The sequence below is a fragment of the Theobroma cacao genome, chromosome 6 (assembly GCF_000208745.1).
Source record: "Theobroma cacao cultivar B97-61/B2 chromosome 6, Criollo_cocoa_genome_V2, whole genome shotgun sequence".
Classification (NCBI taxonomy): domain Eukaryota; kingdom Viridiplantae; phylum Streptophyta; class Magnoliopsida; order Malvales; family Malvaceae; genus Theobroma; species Theobroma cacao.
In genome coordinates this window covers 842,275-862,273 of record NC_030855.1, presented here as the reverse complement: position 1 = coordinate 862,273, position 19,999 = coordinate 842,275, and the positions used below count along the sequence as shown (strand labels likewise).

The 19,999-nt window shown below is 33.6% G+C and overlaps 2 protein-coding genes and 1 pseudogene across 3 annotated transcripts; all 3 read right to left on the bottom strand.

Moving 5' to 3' along the window:
* LOC18595130 lies at positions 511-5,321 on the bottom strand. Of its 2 annotated transcripts, XR_001928335.1 has the most exons (5): positions 3,932-4,121; positions 2,083-3,141; positions 1,225-1,374; positions 994-1,115; positions 511-904 (listed from the first exon to the last, which is right to left on the bottom strand). XR_001928335.1 is itself a non-coding variant. In XM_018122939.1 (3 exons), exons 1-2 carry the CDS (start codon positions 5,184-5,186, stop codon positions 3,988-3,990), a joined length of 1,068 nt encoding a protein of 355 aa, XP_017978428.1. In that variant the 5' UTR covers positions 5,187-5,321; the 3' UTR covers positions 2,667-3,141; positions 3,932-3,987. The 2 variants fall into 2 exon arrangements, 1 of the variants encoding a protein (XP_017978428.1); XM_018122939.1 differs by lacking the exons at positions 511-904; positions 994-1,115; positions 1,225-1,374 and adding an exon at positions 4,131-5,321 and having other exon boundaries at positions 2,667-3,141; positions 3,932-3,999.
* Positions 6,468-19,999, bottom strand: part of LOC108662476 — a 72,098-nt pseudogene continuing 58,566 nt past the window's right edge.
* LOC108662475 (putative disease resistance protein At3g14460) lies at positions 10,218-13,768 on the bottom strand. Its single transcript, XM_018122938.1, has 2 exons — positions 11,167-13,768; positions 10,218-10,668 (listed from the first exon to the last, which is right to left on the bottom strand). Exon 1 carries the CDS (start codon positions 12,745-12,747, stop codon positions 11,215-11,217), a length of 1,533 nt encoding a protein of 510 aa, XP_017978427.1. The 5' UTR covers positions 12,748-13,768; the 3' UTR covers positions 10,218-10,668; positions 11,167-11,214.

The following is a 19,999-nucleotide window of genomic DNA, read 5'->3' as shown; positions in this document are numbered from 1 at the left end:
TTAGTCTTTGTACATCCATATTTTGTACCATTGAGTCTTTTTGTCTAACTTCATCCATATTAACTGTCAATGTTGCTAACGTCGCGCTAACATGTCAGAAAATGCTAACATTGATGTGTTAGACTAAAAACAGAAATTGATCACGTGGCTTTTATTTTTCTTTTTTGCCTACTATTTGAAGGACATTTAGTTTTTTTTTTTTCCTTCTCTCCTTCTCTCTCTTGCTCTCTCTTGCTCTCTATCTAATCCTTTTGTTCTAGATTCTGATCCCCAAACGTAGATTCCAACAACCAACCACTAGTCACTGGTGGTCAAAAAATCTAATAAAAATACCAAAAAAATCAATGGGCTTGTTTGTTGCATTTAGCATGGAACCTATACAGTATAATGAAGGCCAGAAAATTGGTTGCTAAGGTGATGATTGGATGAGTTTGTTCCTTTCAAGTTCATGTCATTTTAGAATTTACAAGATTATGAACAAATGAAGAAACTATAGTGCTTTTAGATTTGTTGTGAGAAAATACTAATTTATTACTTAATTCTTTGGCAAAATAGCAACTCCTTTAACAATAAGCCTCCCTTCCATCTCCCACCATAATATCCGCGACAGTAAATATTTAGTTCTCCAATATTTTTTGATGAAGTTGTAAATTCTCCAACAAAGATTTTTATCCATACTCCTCTCGGCTTGGTCATCAAATAATCCTCACATTCAACTTTGTACCCATTTGGAAGAGTGACTCCGAACTTCACTGGATATTCCCATCCATATGCTTCATCTGTCAACTTCAACACGAATACAACTCCATACAAAGTTTCCAGTGAGAGCTTTTTTACATTGAATTTCACATGCATTTCTAGCCAACACACTTTTAGAAGTTTGGCAACATTAATCAACACATCGCTGCAAAATTAAAAGTTTATGGATTAGGAAAGCTCTCGAGCTTGAAGTATGAAGTACGGATTCTGAATGGATAATAAATCTACACTAACCTGTTTGTTTCTCTTTGGTATAACCAATGTCAGTAACGGTGGTCTTCTGACCAAGTGATTGTAAGATCTCTTGCAAACAACATGAAATAGTATTTGCTTAACTTCTTATCCACCCAGTACTTCTACAACAACAATGGCCACCATACAATCATGAAACTTTTCTTCCATTCAACTATTCATAAAATAAAATTAATTTTCACATAAAAGATGAGATCTTTAAAATTCACTTACATGGGACTTAACTACCATTCTGTTTTGGTTCAAGTACACTTCGGCGTGGGGTTGGGAAAGCAACTTATCCATAGAGGAACTCTCAACAGGTGAGTCAACATCTTTCAAGTTGGAAAATTCATGGAAATTTCCATCTGCAAATTCAAAATTCTACAACATGGAAAACACAACCCTTGATCATTAATATCAAGTCGAGGACATAGCAGTGGAAAGAAACAAGTTTTTTTTTTTGCAAGTTTATGATTTTAGATTTAGGAAAATCGAGATAGATTTTGAAAAAGCTACCCTAATTATGGGAAATATCACAAAAAAATGAATTTTTTTTATTTTTTTATTAGATTTCATACCACTAGCGATCGACATCCAGAATTTGCATTTAGGGGTTAGAATCTAGGGGGAGAAGAGAGCTAGAGAGAAGGAAAGAAGGAAAATGAAAAATAAAAGCTAAATGTACATTAAATAGTAGTCTAAAACAATGTAGTTTTGAACAAATAAGAGAAAAAAAATGAGGAAAGAAAAAAATGCCACATGGCCAATTTTTTTGTTTATTTGACATATCAATGCGACGCCAGCATCACTAATGGTTAATTTGGATGGAGTTAAGCAAAATGACTCAATTACATAAAATCTCATAGCATAGAGACTAAATTAACCAATTTTGGATAAAGAGATTAAATTAATGAAAAATCTATAGTATATGGACCTATGAGGTATTTTAACCATTAATAAAGTCCAATCAATCAAAGAGGTGGTGGATATGATCATGTGATATGTAATTTGGATTCTTATTTTCCTTTAAAAAATTCAATAATATGGTATAGAAAAATTCTACAGAGAAAATTATAGTGATAAACTTACTGTAAGAAGCACGCACTCGATGTGAGCAACAAATTGTCCAGCACACTCTTCACAATAATAGCAATGAATTTTTGAGTTCCTTTCTTCTTCACAAATGTCGCAATAGTATTCTCCAAAATCGTCTTCCACAAAATGATTTTTAAGAGCCAAACAATGCATGTGACATTTGGATTTAACTGAACATGGTATGGGAACACATTTTAAGTGCAAATTCATATTGCACTCCACGCAATAATAGAAAGGTTCCTCACCAATGTAACTTTTGCATTTGTTACAAAAGTGGTAGGATTTCTCATAATATGGTTCAAACTAATAAAGATTATGCATGTGAGACTTAATTTTTAAGGCCAGCTTCAGGGAATTAGCACAATGAAGATGAAGCTGGAAATCACACTGCCAATAACTATAATTGATACTTTCAATGATTTTAAATCCGCAGGTAGAACGATTTATCCAATCGCCGATTTGTGGATGAAGGGTGTGTAATGGATGAATGGTGAGTTGCATCTCCCGCATAAGTGCAAGACAAGATTCATGAAATTTGATACCGAAACAATCACCACAAGTATAACCTGGACCCAAGATTGGTAGCTTGCAAGCATCGCATTCCAAAGCCAAATCTTTGAGATTGGGTCTACGGTTGAAGAAGTCTAGCTTATGATTTTGATTGAAAGGGCACAGCTTGGAAACTTCCTCCATCTCTGTCTGCTTTTGCCCTTCATTTTTAGGTGGGATTGGAGTGGTAGCACATTTCACATCAAGTTGGAAATCACATGGAAGGCACATGTAAGCAAACCCATTAGAATGGTCCCTACATCCATGACATATAAATTCAACTTTATCCGTGAAGAGCTTGAGAGGATGCTGGCAATGAAGAGGGTGTGACACCTCATACGACAATGTAGTGCACGTTCCATGTAAGTAGTATTTACAATCTTCACAAGCATAGTGTTGATCAAAAATTTCCTGACAGCAACCATTGCAAAGAAGACTTTCATTCTGCTCAATAGCCTCATTATAGCTCAAGGGATGTTGATGATCAAAATGTTCAATATGCACCTACACAACCAAGTTGAGTGAATAAAGTTATTAATCTTCCTCTATTTTTTAAGTAAAGGGCATCCTTAGTTTGTAACATTGTCATAATATTTTATTTTCATTTATGAATAAACAAACTCAATTTTTTCCATCTATATCTTTTTGAATTTATTTTAAATTCATCTATCCATCAATACACTATTAAATATGGAACGAATTTGCCATCTAAGCACTACATTTACGTCCATGTGACTACATTCACATAATTCACATAACATGTGGAATTTATCAGACAAATTCCATTTATATTTTCCTCGCATGTTAATATACAGATAGATTTGGAACAAATTCAAAATGGATGAATGAAAATGAAAAATTACAACTAGATCAATATTAATAGTAAAATTTACTTTTTATTTTTGTTTAAAAAGTAAAAGAAATGAAAATTTAAGATAAAACTAAAATGTAGAAGCAATAATTAAACAATCAAATATATATGTTCATAAATTAATATGATGCACGTATTTGTTTTTATTTTATTCAACATTCAATAGTTTTACTAACGCCGTCTCCAATTAATTTTGAATACGGCTATATAAGTAGAGGTTTCTTACCTATATTATTTACAGTTTTTAGTTTTTTTTCATTGAATTTTATTCTAAAACGTAATTGGTGTTTATTACTAAAAAATCTTTATAATATATAAATCCAAGGAATAATAGAAGACCTAAAGTGATGCAAACTTCAAAAAAATTTATTGGCAAGTGAAAACATCACAATAATATCAGTATAGAAGACCCAATTCCATCACCTTCAATGTTGAAGCTTCACTATCCAACAAACTAGAGTTTGAACTTTGGTCAAGTTTCATACTACAACCTGGGGAAATGACAATATTAGCATCAAAATTTTTCGAAAGGGCACATTATATGTGAGCTATAATTAATAGTTTATCTAATGAAAAAAACATTTATTAAATTTCTTTAGAGAAAGAGTAAATGTCTCCTTACCTTATTGAGTGCACATTTGATGTGAGCAACAAATTTGCATTTCTCGCAACAATAAACCCAATGCTTGGGTTTTCTTTCCTCTTCACATATATCACAATAATATTTCTTAGAATCATCTTCTATATAGGAATCCATAAGCATGAGCTCATGCCTATGATACTTGTGTGAAGTAAAATTTGGTATTCTAAGACATTTGAAATGGTAATTGAAATTACACTGGACACAACGATTAAAAGCAATTTCACCACCTATAGCATGAAAATCAAAATTAATACCACATATCCTGCATAGGTGGGTAGCGGTATTAGCTTTTATTTGGAAAAAAGTAAGATCATGCTCATGTAACTCAACCTTGAGACTGGGTTGTAGTTTAGCACACTGAAGATGAAGGTGGAATTCACATTTTCTACACCAATAGGCTTTTCTGAACTCCCATATTGGTAGGTTGCAAGCACTGCACAACCTATTATCAAAGTGACTATTGCATAATAGAAGAGGGTGTGATGGATGAGATGGGTGTTTGACGATTATGCTAGGCATGTTGATTAGGCAGGAATCGTGGAACCAGATATAAACATCATTGTCAAGACAACCATAGGACATTCCAGACAAATGGTTCTCACACCAACTGCATATATACTCATACTTTCTCACTTTCCTATAGTTAAAGAGGGTGAAGGACTTGTTGAAACCATCATCATTGAGTCTATTTTTCACATCATTAGTTGAAAAAGCACATGCATACTCAAGGCTAAAATCACAATCTTTGCAATGGTTTCTATGGCCTCGAGAAAGATTGAAACATTTAGCACATATGTAATCTATGTAATTTGACCTTACGAGAGTAAGATTGTGTTGGGAATGGAAAGGATGTGCACTTATCTGAGGAGGTAGCTGTTGATGAACGCAAGAAACATGTAATGCAAACTTGCATCTTTCACAAGAATAGACCAAACCACAAATTTGCTGACTGCATATATCACAAAGTGCGTATTCATATTCATTGGAGTCATCATAGAGCAAGTGGTGTTCATGAAAGATGGATTTGATAGCCATCTCAAACAAAGAATGGTAGATGGAAAGAGAGATGACAGCCTCTTGATGGGAAAGGCTGTAGACACTATTTTTTTATGTGCAAGACTTTGCAGACTTTTGGGCCTACTTCCAATGGCAGACTTGCCCATTTATTTGTTTTTCAAAGGACCTTAATTATACCAGTATACATTTATTCTCTTAATGTCTATGTAAAAATGATAGATATTAAGAAAAACAAAAAGAAGACATGATAGATATAACTCTGAAGCAAAGTATCATTGGTGGCATAAATGTATCCATTTCTATAAATAGTACCCTACTTAATTGATTCCCACTTTAGTTTTGTTTACAAAAGAAGAAAAACACCAAGAACCTCAAATCACTTATAGATAATCAACCTTATTACTCTACTTATTGATTTTTAAGAGGATAAAAGTTTTAAGTTTGGAATCCCTTTTTTACCTTTAAACTCAAGTTTCAATTGTTCTAAATCTGTAAAAAGGTATATGCCTCATCTAGGCCAAGTAGGAGCAGCATTGATTTTTATTATTGTACCATGCTGAATTGATTCCCTCTTTAATTTAGCAAGTGAGGGCGTTTTGTTTACAGAAGAAGAGCATCAAGGACTTTGGACATTTTGAAAGCAAATCACTTTAAAGATACTAAGCCTTACTCTACTTATTGGATTTTAAGAAGATCAAAATTTCAAGTTTCGAATCCCCTTTCTTCCCTTTTCAACAGAAGTTTCAATTGCTCTAATCATTAAGAAAGATATACGTTCCAAAAAAGAAAAATTTGTGAAAAGACTTGTGCTGCTACGAGAACATGCCTCAAACAAGCTCATTAATTGACAAAGCTTCAAAGTTCATAATATATATATATATGTTTATGATTGATTATCCCAAATAAGTTCAATAAAAGTACAATCATTTCTTGTAATTTCTATTCATGCCCTCTTTGGTCTTCCATCTTTCTTCTTATAATGGAAAATTCATAAGGATTTGCTTCTTCCTTAGACAAGCTATGAAATAACATGAACAAATGACTTTATAATTGCAACTTGTAAAGATTCTTTCCATCAACAGTGAACAAATATATGGTCATTCAACTCAAACGTATACCAGCGATAAATATACAGCTTCAAACGAAAAAGAGCAAAATTTGTCCACAAGGAGCTTGTAAAGTAAAACGAGTTTGAGGTAATACGCTAATAAATTACATAGGAAGATACAATCACATCCTACACCAGAAAGTTTGAGTACTCCTACAACAATGCAACAAGTTATAGGCAACAAATCATTTGATGATGCCAGGTCTGTTGGCTTGCGCCTTGGATCTTGTCTTAAGAACCTTCTTTGGCACTTCAGTTGTTAAAGCATACATCTTTACAGCAAACAATTCCTCAGGGAGTCCTTTCTGGTCCTGTTTCCAAAACAATAAACAAATAAATAACAAAAGGATACATTATGATAGCTGAAAACCGTAAACTGAAGTAGGGGGATTGCAAACCAAACCTGCCCCTATTTCTAATGGGAACTTTGAACATGCAACTAGAAATCACACCCTTATCGATTCAACTCAGCAACATCAAATAAGTATATAAGGATACAAAAGATGATATGATATCTAAAACCTACCAAACAATATAGATCACACAACGCCTCTCACTAGTGTTATGTTTTTGGGGCACATCTGAAAGTTTCTGGAATGTGGGCTTCACAATAGGAGAAGCCCTCCCATCCTATAAAGCCCACACCTATCAAGATCTAAATTTTTGAATGTTTTTAGCTAGACATTATATTTTAAAAGTTCAAAGATCTAAATTTTTGAATGTTTGCTTAGAGACTTAGTTATTAAGACACTGCAACATATGAGGCTATTAGTGCATGATCTATATAAACTTATCAGTTTTAGATGTGTCATCGTAGGTTTGTTATGTTGCAAGTCAAAAGTTATGTTTAACAAACACAACCGTATGGATTGGCAGCTAATCTTTGTTGGAATTTGGTTTCATTTTATGGTATAAGTCCAAATGGTGTCACTTACATCTAGTTGACCCCCTCTACCGCCATAACCCAGCACACAATTTTGAGGTTGATTATTACTTTAATTATTCCAACATCCAGTTTTGACTTCAAGATCATAATTTCTCCGTAAAAATGATTGATAATAAGAAAAACAAAAAGAATATATGATATAGATAACTCTGTAGCAAAGTATCATTGGTGGCATAAATGTATCATATCTACAAATTGTACCAAACTGATTTGATTCCCACTTTATTTTAGCCAGTGAGGGGTTTTTGTTTTTCAGAATTAAAAAAAAAAAATTGGAAGTTGAGGCTGATTAAGAACTTTGAGCACCATTTAAGATACCACAGCAGACCTGCGCAGCTTTTTGTATCGTATATTCTTTCAGTGTCAAAATATAGTTAGAATTATGGCTCATGAAACAACAGTTGTCAAAAGCATTTACAAGAAAACTAACAGATTATTCAGTTTAAAAAAGCATTATCAACTACTTATTAGGTGGTCAATATGCAATAGAAGGTACCTTTATTTTATACAAGTGCAATCCATACCGACGAAATAGGTCCTTGAAGTATAAATTAGATCTGGTGATGCTTCGGTCTTCTTTATCCCAACAAATCCTGCAAACAAATGATAGCTCAGTGAAACTCGCTGAACAAGTCCACTGACTAGTTCTCCACATGCAAGCCAATTCAAGTGAATTTATGCAATTACTGCAAAAGAGGTATAACTGCCCACTTGTCATTTAAAGGTGTTTAGGTTGTTCAATTTGGATATTTAGTGGGGGATACATGCACCTATCATTGAATCAAATATTTAAGTGCATCTATTATCATATTATTTATAATAAAACTAGTGGGAATCACTTAATTATCTCCATAGTAAAGCCAAATGACTACTGCATAGTTACCTTAATATCTTCATATTAAAGCTGAACTCCAACTGCTTAGCTGTTTCCTAAATAATTTCCCCCAAAAAGTCCCCTTTGCAAGATTTCAGTCAACTGCCCTTGTATCGTCAAAACAACTCACAAGTATTTAAACCCACTTCTTAAATAGGCAATTATATATCCTTGAAGTCATGATGAAGAATCAATCTCCTTTCGATTAAACATTTTGAAGACATAACTAACCTTTGCCTTTCTGAGGATAACAAGTTGCAGAATATTAGCAAGATAAAGCAGCCTTAGTCTGATGTGATGTGAAAGTAATTTTTCAATCTCAAACACAGAAATTTTTTCCAAATTAGACCCGATTCATATTAACAAGACATATTAAGAAATTTCAAAGATTAAGATTTAATGTTTAATCTCTATTGGTCTCAAAGGTAGTGCTAGTAGAGCTGAATAATTTTTTTTTTTTGAAAGTTAAAAGAATTTATGATATATTTGGTCAGGGAAATGACTATGTCATTTTTCATTATTGCTTGCAATCAAACAAGCAATCCAATTATTTTGGAGTTTGAAATGTAATAAAACCTTGATGGTACCAAAAAACATGTTATTGATTTCGATTCAAAGGTGACGCTATCTTGAATTTGAAATGCTAACTCAAAGTCTTGAAACAAATGGTGGATTCCCGACCAAATTGATTGCTAGAATAGTATCATTGGTGATGTCAAATTTGTTCATGGAGAGACAAATGCATTTGTCGACTCCCTCGCAAAATTTTTTTGATTTATTTTGAAAATCTCATATTTTTGTGTGTGTAAATATTTAGAAGCTTGCCATTCTATAATCCAATCACTTGGCATAGCTTTAGTTTCTCTGTATCAACAACAATATATACTAAACCACAACATTAAATTCTTAATATATAATCCTATTGACTAAGAAATACATTATAATTAACATGTATAATAAATTTGTGGTGAAGTGCTACCAAATTTTAAATGCATATTTAAAATATATTCGCTAATATATCTATGAATTTTATAAGCATGATTATTATAAATACATAGAGTTGACAAACTAGTATGATATGTGAAATTGAGGTTTCTTTAATTCTTTTCAAGTATATTATAAATTAATATATACTAAGCCACAACATTAAGTTCTTAATATATAATCCTATTAACTAAGAAATATATTACAATTTAAGCTGCATACATAAGCAACTTGAAGTTATTGTCTGGACAGGATACAAAAAACAAGCTGGTTAAAATATCAGATACAGATTATACTGCTACATTCTTCAAATCATATATGTTACTGAGTAATGAGTTTTAGATGGCTAAGTGGAACCACCACTCTTGGGATGGGCGGGAGGTGAAGATTTTGGTACGAATGGAATAAAAGGACTACCAAGCTCGATAGGACCAGGTTTTATACTTTTAATTGATTTGTTAATTTTGCAAGAACGTGTCAAGGAAAGGTCTTCACACCCTAAGGATACCCTTCAGTTCACATCCAGTGCAGAATCCTCTGGGGTGATCTTAATTTCCATTTGCTCTATGTTAATTAATTAAGATTCCATGTGTTCCATTTTCTGTTTGTTTAAAATGTTGTTTCAGGTCAAAGAAGTAAGTATTAAAATATAAGTAAAAAAGAATTTAGATGTTATTGTATTTTTGAGTAAGATGATACAATATTTATTTAATCAACCTTATAATACTTTTCTTAGCTAGTAACATTACTCGTGCCTCCTTTGAATTTAGTGACCATGTATCATGTTTACCCTTTGAATACTTTAAATTGTAGACATATGCATACAAATATTTTATTTGTCTTTATTAAGATAACTAGATAATTTATGTCTTTATTAAGATAACCTGATAGTTATTTGTTTTTCACTACTAGAGAGGGATTAATACCAGTCCGAATCCTACTAGAATAAGGGTTGTTCATACACCTATAAATTCAACCTGTAATCGCCTGAACTTGAATAGAGTTGAGGGACAGTCTTTGATCGCAATGGCTTATCATCACTATCCTTTTTCCCTTAAGGATTGCTCGATGAAGAAGCAGTGCACTGTGGAAGAAAAGAAGAGGAAGGGAGGAAAGTCACTCCATGAAAAGGCAGAGGATCCATAAATCAATGTCTTGAGAAACGTTGATGATATAAATGTTCTCGTGATGAAAATTCTGTGAGCAAGCCTGCAATTAATATTGAAATACAACCCAAAGATAGTCAAAGCTTATGCTAGACAACAAGTACAAGGAGAATCCTGCTTCAACTAGATAGGCAAGGCCAATGAAAATCCTTACTTATTCAAAAAAAAAAAAGATAGACAAGGCCAAAACTAATATTTTTTTCCCCCTACTACTTCTCTGTTGGTTCCTCCATGGATGGATTTTCTTCATCAGTCTGCTGCTCCTCTATTGATTCCCCCATGGCTAGATTTTCTCTATCAGTCTGCTGCTCCTCTGTCGATTCCTTCATGGTTGGATTTTCTTCATCACTCTGCTGCTATTGTTTGATTCCTTTATCTCTCAGCTTGGATAGAGCATCTAGTGCTGGTTCAGCTTCTTCCTCCTAAAAGCGTGGATTTTGTTAGGTTCTAAAAATGTAGACCTCACAAATATTATACACTTCCTAGGAAATAAATTGCAATATTAAGCATATATAGTTTGTCCGCAGATTATACAACAAAAACTTTCGAAATTAAGTGTTACCAAGCACATGCAAACATTTCAATTTTATTAACTTTAATGAATGTATGAGCTTTCTCTCAATTTTAACATTAAAAAAGAATATTATTCTTGAATGAGCAGTGCTTATTCTTTCTAGACTCTTTTCAAAAGAGGGAGAGGTTCTAGTTATTCTTGGTTAGGCCAACCAATACGGTAGTTTGGCCACTTTTCACCTTAGTGGGCTTTCTAACCTCATTGCATCAGCTAATTATGCAAACCAGTTCGATATTCAGCTAAATTTTGCATCAATAAACCATGTATGCATGCAATGATTCAGACAAAAATGTAGATTATGTATTCCAAATTGGCAAGGTAGTAATAGATTTAAAAAGAAAAGAACCTGATGAGCTTCTGCTTGCATTTGTGATCTTCTGGACCCAAGAAGAGTTCAAACTTTATCTCTTTTCACCTCCATATAGTTTATTCGGATGTTAGGAATGCGAGAGATAATGCACCCTGTTTCCAGAATAGAACACCATCTTATCTCCAATGTCTCAATGCTTGAATTTTGAAGGTGGTGTGGTAGTGCCTTTAACCTCGGGCATCTATCAATCACTAAGAAACTGAGACATGGCATTATACTAATTTGCTCTTTTCTCTTGCCAAGGAAATGAAACTCCCCATATTCCCACTCTTCCAACTCATTCATGTCATGAATTTCAAGTCTTTTCAGATTCGGGAAGGGAATAACAGTTGAGGATGAAGATCCTTGCCCCTCATCTCTTTCTATTCCTAAAAATTCAACTCCCACTTTCTTTACTCTCCTTATGTCATAGATCCAAAGTGATTCAAGTGATGGAAGTTTCCCCAGGGGAGGCAATCTCTCCCAGTTTCTGCACGAGCAGACTGCAAGATGCCTCAAGTTGGTCAATGCCAACATCCACTTTGGCAATGTGCTCGAGCCTCTGTAGTTATGTATCTCTAAACATTCCAAGTAAGGAGGTGGCTGTAAGGCTTCAAGAACAAGTGCATCACCATTTGGCAACCCCCCTCCTGACTTGTTCTCATCCATATCAAATTTGAGTAACAGATTAAAGAGGCATTCCTTGCTCCGAAGATTTGCTTTCCTGGCCTTATTCACATCTCTCACATTTCCCAATCCTCTAATCTCAAGATAGTCTCCAAGGTGGGTCAAGCTTCCCAGTTCCCCAATCGAAGATGTTTCACAACTAGTACCACCTTCACTCAATGGAAACTCCCTTAGTGTTCGAAGAGACGTTAATTTCTCCATTCCTTTTGGCATGAACCTTACTCTCCAAGTACCATAATTCTTAAGATGCCTCAAGTTTACTAGTTTTCCAATTCCATTTGGCAATCTCTTTAGCTTTTTGCAAAAACTGAGGTCTAAGGTTTGTAAATTAAGCAATTCACACAATGCTTCTGGCAATTCTTCTAAATCATCATTGTTACTTATGTTAAGGTATCTCAAATGAATCAATTTTGCTATCTCTTTTGGAATTTCTGTAATTGTGCTACCAAAGATAGTATGATACTTGGTACTCAAGTCCAATGTTCTCAGACAAGTCAACTGTTTACATAACTTGGGTAAGGATTCGCTCATTATTGAAGCATAAAAATTGATTGGTTCAACTAGGAGGCTACGCAATTTCTTAACATTATAAATGTAGGTAGGAAATATGACCTTCTCTCCAAGCGCCAACATTAAATGACGACCTTTTTCACTGTAAGTATCTACCTGAGGCTGTTCAACACCATAGACCTCTACCATGAAACACTCACCCTTCGTCAGAAACTGGGCCAAATCATGTACTAAATCATGCATTTTGCATTTATTTATGTTGCCATCGCCATCTCTTTCAAAGTCTTGAAAAAAAGAGCACATTGCTAAGTCTTCAAAATACTCTTGACCAAGGATTTCCATATCTTTGATTTGCTTCTCCTTAAGGAAACCTTGCGCCATCCATAGTTTGATCAGCCTATCTTTCTCTATCACAGTCTTTCGGAAATATGGCACAAAATGAGAAGCATTGTTTTAAAGCTGGGGACAAATCATAATAACTCAACAATAAGGGAGGGAAAATACCTCTTTCAGCCTCCTTCAACTCCCATATTTCGCTATTCAAAACACTTTGCCATTGTTCTATAGTTCTTTTGGAGCGCATGAGACCCCCAAGAGTCTTCACAGCAAGTGGCAAACCTTGGCATTTGTCTGCTATTTTCCTACCAAAATCTTCCAACATCTGGCATTCCCTGCTAGTCCTTCCAAAAAAGGCTACCCGACTAAACAACAGCCAACATTCTTCTTTGGCCAACTTCCCTAGTGGGAACAAAGTAGTGCAACCCATTGCAACCGCAACATTCTCCTTACGCGTGGTCATTAAGATTTTGCTTCCCAAAGAACCACAACTGAGAGAATCTTTGAAGGGTTTCCACTTCCAGTCATCTTCATTCCACACATCATCTAAAACAAGAAGAAATCTTTTTCCTACAACTGACTTCCTAATACGTTGTAGTAGAGTTTGTAATTCAACAAAGTTTGGCACAGCATCTCCAAGAGATTCAAGAATCGCTTTGGCAATCTTGATGCCATCAAAAGGATCTGAGACACACACCCAAATTTTTTTCTCGAAATGAGTATCCACAATATTGTCATTGTAGGCTAGTCGAGCAAGAGTAGTTTTCCCTACTCCTCCCATCCCTACTATAGTGATGATTTGGAGAGTGGAATCTTTTTCACTATTCTCTTCCAACAACATGTTTAATACAGCATTCTTATCTTGGTCTCTGCCATATACATCAGTAACATCTATGAAAGAGGTAGTTATTTGTAGTTCAGATTCTTCATGAATTCCCCTCCATAGTTCGAATTTGTACCTATCTTTCTCAGCAGAAATAAAGTCTAATTGTCCATTCAATTCTTTGATTTTCTGAGCGATGTTGTGCTGTAGTATGATTTTAGAGGAAGAGAAGGAGAAAGAGTAGCATACCTTCCTTGGCAAAGAAGCATGTTCAGTTGCTCTCTCTTCTTTCTCAAGTTTTGATTTGAGTTTTGCAGTGTTCCACTCATCCAACACATCCTCCACATCATAGGAAACATTTTTGAGCTTAGATAACCAATGTCTCACACTGGCCTACTTCACCTGTTTTCTTTCCGCATCTTCAAGCACAGCTTGAATGGCCTCAAAGTGGCTGGTGAGTTTTTGGATTTCTTCTTCAAGACCTACAGCCAATCCGATATGGTGCTTTATCTCTTGAGGAATGAAAGAACCACCCAACTGCTCCAGGATCATGGAAAGAAGTGCTTTTGCCATTGTTTTTGTTGTTACTCAAATGTAAATTGATTAACGAAAACAGCAGTTAATTATTGATTGACCGAACAAGTGGAAGAGGTTGAAGCTGCTTCTCTTCCGACCCTGTTTTTTAAGAATGAACAAGTGGAAGATAATTTCTTACAGTTGAACCCAAAATTATTCTTTTAAAAAACAAAAACCATGAGAATTAAAATGCTTTATAAGTCGTCCTCGTAATTTTTCTTGAATGACAACTTCTACCTCACTACGGAAACAATTTGACCAGGATGCTTTGTAATCCAAAAGCGATGCGTATAAAATTTTTCATAATAAAGGTGAAAGTGAAGCTAACTTACCAGCTGAAGGTTGCTTGTCAAACACTTTTCCAACAGTAGTAATGTGATAAGAATTCTGAATCAGGAGAATTGCAAATGGTGGTGGTGGTGGTGGTTGTGGCTGTACAGGCGACACCAAGCGGAAGGAGGAGAACGCTGGTAGCAATTGCCAAGAAGGTAGCACGTGGCAGTCTTTTTTTTCATTTCAAGCAATGCGAGACACTTGAGAGATTTTTATTGGACAACATATGTGGAAGAAGTTGTCCAAGGACGTTGGGTTGGTGAGGGATGGGATGTCTAATCGATGGATGATGACAAGATGTGCACCATCTTTCTTTCTGTTTCTCTTTTTTTTTTTGGTTAAATTATGATTAGCCTTTTTATTTATTTGGCCTTTACTTATCGCATTTCCTCTGGTTTTGCCTGTGCCCTTTTCTTGAGAAGATGTGGCAATGTCGCATGTCACATGCCACATGCCCAAATTAAGCTCCATTTTGGGGATAAATAGCTCCAGTTGGACTCTTTAAGAAGTCGGCTGAACCTCCGAAAAAACAACTCAGCTAACAGAAATAATTAAATCACCTCTCAGCACGTCTCAAATAAATAGTTATCTAAAGTGTATATATGTCTCGTGATCCACAGCTATCAATGCTATCCATACCATTTCATAAACATTACTGCAGAAATACACACGTCCAAAATTACCAAATAGCGAATAAGAGTGTTGACATAAAATCAACACAAGACAAGAAAATAAAAAAAAAAGATAAAAAAATAAGCACCATAATCTTGTTTTTCTTCTTCCATACTTGAAGCTATTACCTCAAATTAAACCCCTTCATTTATGAAGTACTCCTAATCTATTCAAATGTTGGAAACTTGAATATTTGACTTAATCACAAGCTAGAATATTAACATAAATTTTGGGGTAAATTTCATGGAATGTTAACTCAAACAATTAGCCCTCGCACATATAGTTATTGCTTATTAAGATGATTTGTTTATAAAATTTAGCAAGCACTAGTGGTAATTTCATATTTCCAGTGATTGATTAGCTTATGATGTGGTTGATATGCAAATTTACTTCTTCAATGTAAATTAGTCAAGTAACTTATACAAATATACTGTATGGGTTGGGAACTAATCTTTGTTGGAATTTAGTTGAGTTTTATGCTGTAAATCCAAGTTGACCCCTTTACGGCCATACCCTAGCACAACAATCCAAATGTAAAATTAAAATTAAATTCTATGTAAAAGTGATTGATATTAAGGAAGACATGAAGAATGAGGACTCTGATAATTCAAACATTTAATACACTTGGCAAGATTGGAAGATGTTCTCGATCTGCTAATATAAAAGCTAACACGCTGGCCAAAGAAGGTGTCTCAAGATCAACAAATTTGCTTTGGATCAATGACTCCATGCCAACCCTGGAAAGAAATATTAACCTAGTGTGAGGTGTTCTGTCCCCTTACTTTATTTACTTTTGCTGTGCATCACAGTGCTCACTGCTACCTTCATGAGAACCATTGATGTTTTTTTTTTACCTGCTCTTTTTCTGTAGGATAATGGCTGAACACCGTTTTAGATCCTCCTTTTAGGAAACGATTATGTACAGGTCATTTTACTATGTATAGGGTGGGTTTTTTTATCTTTTGTAATGTTTTCTTTTTAATACTATTTGACTGGATTCAGTAGCGTAGTCAATATTTTAAATTTGAGAATGAGAAAATAAAAATTTTAATATTTGAAAGGATAAAATTATAAAATTTTTAAAAAATAAAGATAAAATTATCAATTTTTAAAATAAAACAAAAAAATATAAATTTTTGAAATTTTGGGGGCGGGGCCTTCTTAGCCCCCCTTCCCTCCGCCTCTGGCTGGACTTATGGTAAGTACTAATCTACCCAAGTTTTCAAGCCCCATTGGTTGTTTTTTGATGTAGCCGCGGGTCCTTTTTGTCAAGTTGTAAAGAGATACTCTTGTCCTTCTCTTTTTTAATATATAATTCATCTTTATTATTTCTAAAAAAATTAACTCTGAAACAAAGTATTTCTAGTGACATAAATGTATCTATAAATTGTACCATACTTAATTGATTCTCACTTTAGTTTTAGCAAGGGGAGTGTTTTGTTTAAAGAAAAAAAAGAAATGCATCAAGGGCCTTTGGCATTTTGAAATCAAATCACTTTACGGAGAATTAACTTTACTCTATTCATTGGTTTTTAAGAGGATAAAGGTTTTAAGTTTGGAATTATTTTTTTTTAATTAAATATTGCCCTCTAAGTAAACTAATGTTATATAGCAATTACTTTCCTTTTGCTTTAGTTATACAACAATTACTTGCACGATGAAAACACATCATGCGTATATTGTGATTAATTAATGTTAAATTCATTTTACTAATACAACGACAATTTCATATTAATTAATCAAGTGAGTGATAAAAAATAACATTATTTTTTACTTTTTTAAAATAAGGAAATAATTGTGAAAATATGGAAGCTAATCTTAGTTTCTTGACTTCAATAATTTAATTAAGATATACTCTTTTTTCATGGAAGACTATTCTCAATCTTTCAAGAAAAAGAAAAGGGTCAAAGAAAACTCACTTATCATTAAAGATAAAATATTTCTTAAATTGGTACTTCTTTAATTAAAAATGTGGCAATCAAGATGCTACTTCTACAATTTTGTAACTAAAACAATAAATAGAAAAAGACAGAGAAATAAGAAAAGCATCAAGGACATCAAGGTTTTAAGTTTGGAATCTCCTATTTTCCCTTTTAAACTTTTTGTTGGGAAGCATCGTTATTAAAGCAGTTGATTACTAACCAAGATGAATTGATAAGGCTATTGACATAAAATCAAGCTGACACAATAAAATTAACAAAAACAAATAAAAAAAAGCAGCAAAATCTTCTTTTTCTTCTTTCATACAAAAAACTACTATCTCAAATTAAGCCCTCTGCAATTTTTAACTATGTACTCTTAATCTATTTAAATAGGATTCATATTTGATACACTGACAGTGTATCTTATATACATAGTTAATGCATCAAATATAAACTCATTCAAATATTAGAAACTTGAATATTAACATAAATTTGTTGAAATATACAAAATGGATAAGTACATGGTCATTCAACTCAAAAGTATACAAGAAAAGCAGCCACTTATTTGCAAATCACTAGTTCAAGAATGCACATTTCTTCTAGCCAAGAGAGATTAAAAGAAGCAGAAAAATTTTTTTTTGACCTTTTTGACAATTTGCTATAATTCTTTAACTTATTAATGAAATTAAATTTTGAATCATTGTCAAAAAATGTTTCTCTCTGTTGTCTTTTTCTCTAGCTTTCTTTTCCCTACAATCTAACCAAAATATAATTGAATAAAATGCCCTGCAGTCCTACACATTATGAAGAATAAGCTTAAATATAGGAAAGTGTATTTGACATTCAAAAGATTGTTGTGCCTTGTATAACCCAAACCAAGCTATATCATTCACATCAACAGCCTTGTTTGCATCTTTTTTGCTGTTAATTTCTAGCTACAACCCCCTTTTTGCAGCACCAAGATGGTTGATGTCACGACCCGGAACTACCCTTGAGCCTGTGACAACCGCCGCGATGCCCCGATGGGTACTCATCTCCCAGAATGCCAACCGAAACCCCGCAATGCTTAATATCAGTTTCTCATTTCCCCCGGTGAGTAACCGTTGCCAAATTTTATGCTCTAAAGGATTTTGAGTTATTTTGCAACTTAAAACTGATAAAATAAAAATTTTTGTCTCATAGGGGCATTTTGTTCATTTTTCCACTGAAAATTTCAAAACTAGTTAAAAATGTAGTAAACAAGTACCAATCACATAATTCACAATTAAAAATAAGTTTAGGCATCTAAAACCTTTATTTAAAATGAAATTATAATTATTTGAATATAATAAGAAGATAAAACAAAATATTCAATAAAATATTTTATTTTCTTATAAACAGAAATTTTGGAGTTATGCGTAAATACTTTTTGTAACGTAAAAATAAAATAAATTCATCATATTGTAGCACAATAAACTATTAAATTTACAATATTAAGTGAGCCCATAATAACTAGAATTAAAGAAACTGTGAACCTACTGTGTGGAGGACGCTAATCCAATAGAAGCCCTCAATGGAATCAACTATCTACAGCCTACTCTGAGCCTGAAATGGGTGGAAATGAGTGGAAATGAGGGTGGTGAGATTATACATTCCTAGTGAGTAAACAAACATCATTTAAATCAGCTAAAATCGAGTAAAAAGAGACAATTAAAATATCCCATCATTTTAAGTATTTCGCAATTTGAAAATTCATCCAAATCCATGCAAACGGTTGTATTTTATTTAATTTCTCATTAGGGCTTATGACTTTCATAAGCACTTGGCTCATGCCATCAAATATACTCGATAACACCTTGATCAGAGGCGTACACTCGAGCCGCCAAGGCTGTTAAAAATTTCATATACACGTAAAACATATTTTTAGTTTGAAAAAACACAGCCGTTCCTTGGCGTTGGCTGAGTTCCCCTTCAAGTGGTGGTTCGGCTTGAAGTGAACTCTAAGCTTTACCCCAGGAGATACCCTACGCGCCTCTCCGTTCGAAGTAAGAATATAATGGGATTTACCGTGTCTTTCTAAAAGGCTGATCCACAAAGACCCCCTACTGCAGTGATTAATTAATATATAATCCACAAATCAATAAAATTTATTCTAGCATGACATGGCAATTATTATAATTCACAGCCTTTCAAGGTTAAAAACACATTTCATATATTTCAACACAAATACCAATTCAATCATTCATGCAAATACTGTCATAAGCCATTAGATTTAAATCATAAATTTAATTCATAACAAGTGGCCTCCAATTACTCTTTTTTTCAAAATCATCATTCAATTTTAAAACAATTTATAAAATCTTTTTGTGTAGACACATTTTGTTTGTAAAACTCAAGATTTACCATTTAAACTCATTTTCATAAAATTTCACCAAAACCGATTAAAAACATACTTTAGATAATAAAAATGATGATAAGGTTACTCACAATACTAGGAGTTCGATATATTCCTATTCTCGGTCTTCGGGCACTATTTCTTTACCCTTGTTAGAGGGCTCACCACCTATACATCATACGTGGCATGAATTTCAATAAATTGTGTCAATTTATCATAAACTATTTTAGGCTCTCTAATCTAAATGAACGCATGAGATGGGATGCAAAATGTCTGATTAATCACTTAAATGTGATATTCGACCTAAGTCACACTATACTCGACCTAATCGGCTAAAATCTCCAATTTAACTCCAAATCAATTCTTCTCACTTTCTACGCTCCAATTATACCTAAATTACCTCAGTGACTGTGAATGAGATTCAATTTATCAGTCCCGGATCAATAATCACACATGTCTATACATTAGGTAAAAATTCAGATTTTCATACCAAAATTTCTCATTTAATTTATAGCCTCACCAAACATCAAATATCACCCAAATATCATCAATTTCAGCCACAATATCCTCCCTAAAAAATTCAGCCAATGATGGTGA

What these genes read in the sequence shown, in the direction of transcription:
- LOC18595130 (XM_018122939.1), bottom strand. Translation starts at nt 5,186, where the DNA reads ATGGCTATCAAATCCATCTTTCATGAACACCACTTGCTCTATGATGAC.
- LOC108662475 (XM_018122938.1), bottom strand. Translation starts at nt 12,747, where the DNA reads ATGGCGCAAGGTTTCCTTAAGGAGAAGCAAATCAAAGATATGGAAATC.